Raw genomic sequence first — 7,822 nt, 5'->3', positions numbered from 1 at the left:
ACAAGAAAATATACAATTTTGTATGTATATTGGAAGCATAGCCATACCCTATAAGAAAATTGATGAGAAAATACACTACATTATTTTTTAATCTAATGGATCAAATGGTTGGTTTTGCATCCTCTATTACATATAAACTTTAAATTTCTAGATAATAAGAAATATAATATTCATCTAATTATGCAAATTATGACAATGTATAGATAAGCAAGTCGTTATCATGTCCAATTAATAATGTAAAGTGACTGGAGTTTTAGGAAAAAATATTATCCAAAAATTAAAAAGATATGCATAAGCGAAAAGCTTGCATTCTTGATTTAGAAATTTATAACTCATCATGTTTTAAGTCAAAGAAAGATTGGCCCTAAATTAATTATGTGAGAATAATCATTTGACAGAAAAAGAGAGTTGACTCAAATATATTTTTTTTGACTCACCATGTAACCTGAATTATGTCAAATTTGGTCACTTTTTTTTTTTTTGGAAGTAACCATGTCATATGAATTTTTTTTGCCAATGGTAGCCGTGTTATTGACTCACTGATCTTATAACCATGGTCAAATTTGTAGACTACTTACACCATTTGAATTCGAAGAGAGATTCAGTGTAGTTAATACAATCAAGATCCATATTTACATGAGTTCTTGAATCTTCCAATAGATTTATATCTAGATCCAAGCATAGATCTAGCTCTATTCCTGTAAGTCTAATTTTAAGCTAGCATAGTCAAATATATGCATGTAACCAGATCCATGTCTAGTTTAATAAAGTAGAAAATGTCTAAATCCTGGATCCAATATACCAACTACAAAAGGTCTACCTAATTTAGCTTACTTTAATTGAATCCAAAAATATGATTCATAAATCACATCTATTTTTAGATTGTTAGTCGATAATCTTTACTGCCACCATCATTATGAATCCCAACAATCATGCTATGCTCTATTAAATCGATTGGTTAACCCAACCATATGCATTTTTCTCAAAAAAATCAAACAATATATATAAATACATAGATAGATATGTGTGTGTGTGTGTGTGTGTGTGTGTGTGTGTGTGTATAATATATATGCATATGTATCATGCTTCGTATCCAAGATCTTTGCAGATTATTTGTCTATCAAATTCAATATCCATCTCAATCAGTCTGTAGATTTTTCAATTACGTATAGTCTTATGCCCTAAAAGAAACCCAAAATGGCATAGTGCATGCCTGCATTTCGGTCCCTTCTAGTACATCTCCTTGATTGCAAATGACTAGTATCATTATCGTTCATTAAATTCTTCTGAAAGCTGATGCAAAGAAAACTATCAGAAATGCATGGGAACTCCTCCAAGACAAATAGCTTAAGGGAACATCATTTTCTCATATCATGCATATGCCAATGTAAGAATATTAATTAGTCTCCTAATAGAGCATTGAATTAGATGAGGCATTGAATTGTCAATCAAGAATGATGAAATGGAACAACCACATGCCCATATGCCAATGTTCATGCATGAGTCCTTTTCTTTTCGTTGGCTGCATACACACACACATAAAAGGGTGACTACTATGGTAATATATCAGCTCAAGTTAAAGAACTAATCATGTTTAATTTTAAAAATTAAGAATTTTTAAACTATGGCATTAACAAATTAATCCTAGCTTCAAATGTGTAGTTTTGATAATATGAACTAGCAATATTTTAGAATAATTGGATTACCATAACGAGGTTCTCTATTATACCAGAAGAAACAGCACAATCTAGTTCTCTTCTCACCATCTCCATAGTATATGAGACACCATTTTTTAATCTCCATTTTCACTTGACAAGAAACAATTTCGGTAAAAATCTGACTTTATTTTTTTACTAAAATTCAATAGAGCAATCATAATTGAGAGGGAGGCTACTCAGGAGTTTTAAGGATGAGATGAGGACTACGTATCTTTTAGAGACTCAGTAAGGTTAGGTAAATCCAATATTCAATTCATGCAACCGTTTTAAATAGCATATCTAGTTAATAATATATGAATTGCATATTAAGATATAGTCTAATTCTTTTTATTCATAGGAAACATGGTATTCCGATTTAGTGAATTAGTGCAAATTCTTTAAATGACTAAACTATCGAAAAATTTATAAAAAATGATTGTTGAACTTTCGATAATTTAGAAAATACTGTAAGGCTAAGAGCATGTTGAAGATTTTTTTTTTTTTCTGATCGGATTAAATAAACACAAAATTGGTTTCCATTCCTATGGCTATCAAGAAAAAATAATTCATATAAAAACAGAGTATGGAAGGAAGAGCCCGGAACTTTGTCGCTCGTTCGTGGCTCAGAATTCGGTGGAATCTTTCGGCCCACGGTTTTACACCGCTTTTCGAAAGCACCACAGCCGAGTCCCTGCTGTATTCCATCAGGAGACTCGAGGAAGACAACCCAACGAAAGCTTGGAATTAGACAGTCCACTGGGCCGCCCCCAACCTTTACAACTGGAACCCAGCCACAAGGAAGCTCTCGCTAAATAACTCGTACGTGCACCCTCGTACACGGCGTAGTGCTCCTAAACTAAGGTTGATGTCGTGTGGACTGAGAACTTCTTGGCCATGCTCCAAGTTTCGAAAACCTTCAGCAACGGCTACCAGTGATGTGCTACAAAAAAAAAAAATATTTTGGATCTCTCCTAGAGAAAAGTACAGTTATAAGTCAGATATATTTATTAGTTAACTTACGCATTTCACAAGGTGATGGTTCTCGTTCTCGGTTTCTCGGTTGAAAGAATGATGATGTTTGTGCACCTAAGCATGCATGCGAGGGAGAGAGAGTTTGCTGCTTGCATGGCTGACTATATGATGGTGCATCAATCACTGTCTCTGGGCTAAGCTTGGTAGGGCTGAAAGTAAGTTGGATAAAATATGATAGTAATATTTCAGATCAATTCGGATTGGATTCAAATAACAAACCGCTATCCGTTGAGATTTGGATGAAAAAATTATTATTCACTTAGATTCTCCCACCAAATACATATCATTTGGGTAAAAATATTATATATAGGGTTGCTCGGCGTTGACAAAGATGATGGTACAATTTTTAATACTCGAGAAGAGTTATTAATTATATAAATTCTTCGTGGAAGCTACTTATTATTTTTCTACTTCTTTAAATAATTTGTATTATTAAATTATATAATGTAGTATACTATCGTTTATCTTTTTTTTGAAAATGCTACTTTTATTAAATTTGGCTCACAAATCCAATTTGTATCTGAAGTAATATCTAAGTTATATTATTATCTATTTAAAAGAAATATGGATATCATTACTATCCGATATCCCTATTTATTTAGAACAAATATGAATACAAATTCCAATATCAGTTTAATATATCTGCATCCATATTTCTTTCTACTAAATAAGTATGGATACATTTATCATATCTACTTCATCTAGGGCATGCAAGAAATTTAAAATATACATTACTCTCTCTCTTTTTCTTTTTTTTTCTTTTTTTTGAGGAGTTAGAGGAGGAGGATGTATGATATCTTGAAGCATTTCAAACAATCTACTGAATGAGTTGTTGCCCCTTCACTTCAACTAAAACTACATCATGTTGCTTTTCATTTTCCTTCTAAATCTTCTAATCCAACATTGCCTTCTATCATTTGGACATTTCTAGCCTATTACTTCTTTCATACAAAATAAATAGGCTATTATTGAAATATTGTATGGATAAAAATGATTTCGAGGAGCATGTTTGAGATTTAGTTCCTTAGACTATTAAACAAAATTGTAAGAGAATGATTGACATAAATAATTAAGCCAAAAATCTAACGGCTTGAGCCTTTAAATTGAGTAGATCCAATGGATATCATGTCCTTCAGCATTGGACTTTCTCATCATCAGTGTTTGCCATATCATATGCTGTTGTTCTCAATAAAGAGCTCTTTCTTAGAACCCAAGGCACCAATTAAACTAATGTCTCTTACATTTGTTCTTGAATATATGCTAACTACCGCAAAAGTCTTTGTCCTTTCTAGTGATATTCTATTAACTTAACATAAGTTCTGAATTCTTTAAAACTGCTTCATTAGCCACCAAATCCAAATACCTTCTGCATTAGATACTGTTGTCCTGCAACCTAAACCCTTATATTTTTTTCTCAAATTGCAACGAAATTGGTCATATGTTAAGATTATCTGTCCTTTATCATCATGTTTAATTAAGCACTTGATATTCTTCTATGCTTGGCTATGTTGATGGATGTCTCCAAGGGAATCAAAACCCACTACCAGACAGAAGAACATCTGTCTGATTTTGACAAACTCAGCTTCAACCTCCCTTTCCCAATAAATTAATGTGTCTGTTCCAAGATAAATGTTGGATTGGGAGTTTGATAAGAATCTTAAGGACTCAAACTGGCTTTCCCATGTTAAGAAATAGTTTAATGAGCCCAACTTTGAAAGGAGCTACTTACCTTTTTATTTGTTTAGCCATTCTTGTAAGTGGGGCTCCCTTGATTCTTGCAAGTGATTGCTCGAGAGGAAAATGCCAGATATCAGACAAAAAAAATAACGAAACATAGTTTTCATATTAAAACAGCAGATACCGTCCATCTGACAGATTGGGTCCCTTAGATTTGGTTTGTATCATACGTGTCAAACACTTCTCTCTCCCAAGCATACCAAATACTAAAGAAAGTTGTCTATTTCACAAAAGAAAGAAAGAAAGAAAGTTGTCTATTTTAAATTAGAGCTCAAACTCTCTCCCAAAAACAATTAGACCTCACCCTAACTAACAAGTAATTGTCCACCGACAGAGCTAATTCTTTCATTTTTCCTTCTTTTTGGAATGAAACCTTTGTCATCGACTTATAGGAAAACAATTTCTATCTTATAAATTGACGAGATCATTCATATCGAAACGGTCCACTAGCGAGGGGCTATTGTAGCTTTATAATATGTTAGGGGTTAATTTTCAGAATTAAACCATTCTATATATCTTATTCACTCATTGAATTATGCTCAAGAGCACAAATTTTTTGCGGAGTAAATTACTTAATTCCTACTTATTTGTGGTTTTTTTTGCTAGATTTCTTGGTACTCTACATTGGTTGCCTATAAGGGAGGAGCACATAATATTATTTAAAATAAGAATTGGTAGGTTTAGGACCTTCTGACTTCCATGCACATGTCTATCACTTTCACCAAGCTCCCTTCTAGATTCGTTTTATGAGGCAGACAAAAAAAAAAGAGGAATAATAGTGTTTTGGTCCCTGCGGTTGGTATATAATAGTGACAAAGGTAGAACCCCTTGTATCATGCGACATTACAGCAAGATCTCTCCTTTTATTTTTTAGTTCGTAGGATATTATTTCAAAAAGATCAACCTCAAAATTTGACTTGATGATCCATCATGCAATTATTGGAGTCACTGACCTAACCAAAAGTTTTACAATTCATAATTATAGCAAATATTATTTAACATATTGATGCTTTCGGTAAATGTATAAAATTATGACAAAATTGAAGATGTTGCACGATGGGATTAAATTATAACAATCTAATGATGAATTGTTATAATTCATTTGCCAAAATCCAGACTGTAACATAATTTGTATGCATGCTTCATCGCCAAGGTGCCAGCTCAGAAGAGCCCAGTGGCATCCTTGTAATTAATTAGCCACGGTACACGGGACTGCTTTGCCTCCCCGCTGTCGTCCTATTCTTGTGGGCCCGGCCCACCCGACTCCCCCACGGCCCTTTATATACTCGAGGCTGCTTTCCATCCTTCCCCCGCCCCCCTCTCTCTCTCTCTTTCTGTGTATCTCTCGTGTGAGCGGAAATGGCGAAGGGCGGAAACGGGAAGCTGAGCAAGCTCAAATGCATGATAAAGCGGTGGAACTCGTCGAGCAGGATCGCGCGCTCGGCGGCTGTGGGGAGCGGAGGAGGCGGGGGCTCGGCGTCGTCGAGGTCGCAGGACGAGGAGGCGTGGCAGTCGGCGTCGTTCCACGGCGACGAGATCCCGTCGGGGCTCCACCCGGTGTACGTCGGCAAGTCCCGCCGGCGGTACCTCGTCAGCTCCGACCTCGTCGACCACCCCCTCTTCCGGGTCCTCGTCGAGAAGTCCGGCGGCGGCGATGCCGCTGCCACGGTGGTCGGCTGCGAGGTGGTGCTCTTCGAGCACCTCCTCTGGATGCTGGAGAACGCCGATCCCCAGCCCGATTCGCTGGACGAGCTCGTCGAGTTCTATGCCTGAAGAGGCGGCGGAGCAACGTTGCGGCGGAGCACCGGACTCCCTAATTCATACGTGGATGAATGACCTTTATTTAGTTTATTTTGATGTAGGGGTAGGTGATGTGAAATTTGCATGGGGAGGAGTTGAAGGAAGAATAAAGGGAGGATTCGCTAACCTGTCACAAACTCGAAGGACATGATTGGGCATTGATTTCATGATGATCTGTTTTTATGATATTTTGTGAAATATTTTGTGCTGTTGATGTGATCTTTTTTTTTTTTAATATTTCATGAAATAATTCTGTAAAGTGTAATTTAAACACTTGTGTTATATTTGTTATCTTCTTTAATGGATGGTTAGATTTTGGTGTTACACTTATTTTTGTTTGATTACACGGGTGAAAGGGTTTGATCGCTTCATTGTGAGCAGATGAACAAATGTGGCCAATGAAGATGGATGTGCATTACATGTAACCTAAGCATCTTGGGATTGTCATGGTCGAGCCGACTTGCCATCCTCATCAAGATAGCAACATTCACTTATTATGGACGCCCTACCTAACTAATGGCTCTCGGTGAGAAAATTATGTCCTGGTTGTTTGATTGGATGTATATTGTATGCCACTTATCTAAATGGGAAAGTTTAAGTCATGAACTATAATTTGGATAGGATCGCAGATTTGCATGTCACACCAATGACATTGACATATCACATATGATGTAGGTTTCGTTTTTTTTTCTTCTTTTTTTTCGGCAATCACTTTTGCCTTGGAGAAGAATATTGTTTTGTAGGTGCACTTTGAGCTTCATGTCAATCCAAGATAATTTTTGGCAGGTGTTTTGCAGCTATCAAACTTAATCTCATTGCTCATAACATAAAGTTTCCCTTGTTTCCTGCATGTTTATTTTTTCAAGTTTTGTTGCCACTTCTTCTTTAGCCTAATGTTGCTCTAGCCACAAATTCACTACCTGGCCTGTTAGTTATGGTTAATTTTAATAAAGCAATCATCAGAAAGTATCTTGAAAATTTGATGGATAAAATACTTTATGTAAGTTTGACTAATGGGTTTTGGTTAGAAGGTAGGAATGTAGTTTAATATTGTCCATAAAAAAATGAAACAGTATCTAATATCATCCGGTCTCTCTGAGATGAATGTAGCTGGTTTTGGGTCTTCTACAACCAGGATGAAGGGTGGAAATTGAGAGAAGGATATCCATAAGATATTATTTATATAGGCAAGTAATATAACAAAAAAGCTTTTTGTTCAGCTTCTAAAGCTAGGGAAAAGAACAAGTAAGGACTACAGAGATTGTTGATCTCAAAATTCCAAGATTTCTAGGATGCTATTATCAGCTTTTAAAAGAATTATACAGTGTCCCAAATATGAATATGGCCGGAGAGTATAATTACTGGTCATACGCTATAGTCTTGCTTTGGAGAATGTACCATCCTAAGGTGGTGTTTAGTATGTGAGTGGAGGCAACGAGAACATCATATTTGGTTGCTTCTAGTGATCTTCATCTCAGTAATCCTAAATCACCCACACTTCTAAAATCACCATCCAACCTGGTGATGCTAAACGATCCCTGAGAATAGGTTTCCAA

At 35.8% G+C, this 7,822-nt stretch overlaps 1 protein-coding gene across 1 annotated transcript; it reads left to right on the top strand.

Annotated features, from left to right (window-relative positions):
• Positions 1 to 5,763: 5,763 nt before the first annotated feature.
• LOC103716961 (auxin-responsive protein SAUR76-like) lies at positions 5,764 to 6,590 on the top strand. The gene has a single exon (XM_008805180.4). The coding sequence runs from the start codon at positions 5,826 to 5,828 to the stop codon at positions 6,237 to 6,239; it is 414 nt and encodes a 137-aa protein (XP_008803402.1). The 5' UTR covers positions 5,764 to 5,825; the 3' UTR covers positions 6,240 to 6,590.
• Positions 6,591 to 7,822: the final 1,232 nt, after the last annotated feature.

The sequence above is a fragment of the Phoenix dactylifera genome, chromosome 5 (genome assembly GCF_051530095.1).
Source record: "Phoenix dactylifera cultivar Ajwa chromosome 5, Ajwa_hap1_PhDact_Kaust_v1.1, whole genome shotgun sequence".
NCBI classification, from domain to species: domain Eukaryota; kingdom Viridiplantae; phylum Streptophyta; class Magnoliopsida; order Arecales; family Arecaceae; genus Phoenix; species Phoenix dactylifera.
Note: the sequence above shows the minus strand (reverse complement) of the source record. Positions and strands in the feature narration are given on the sequence as shown.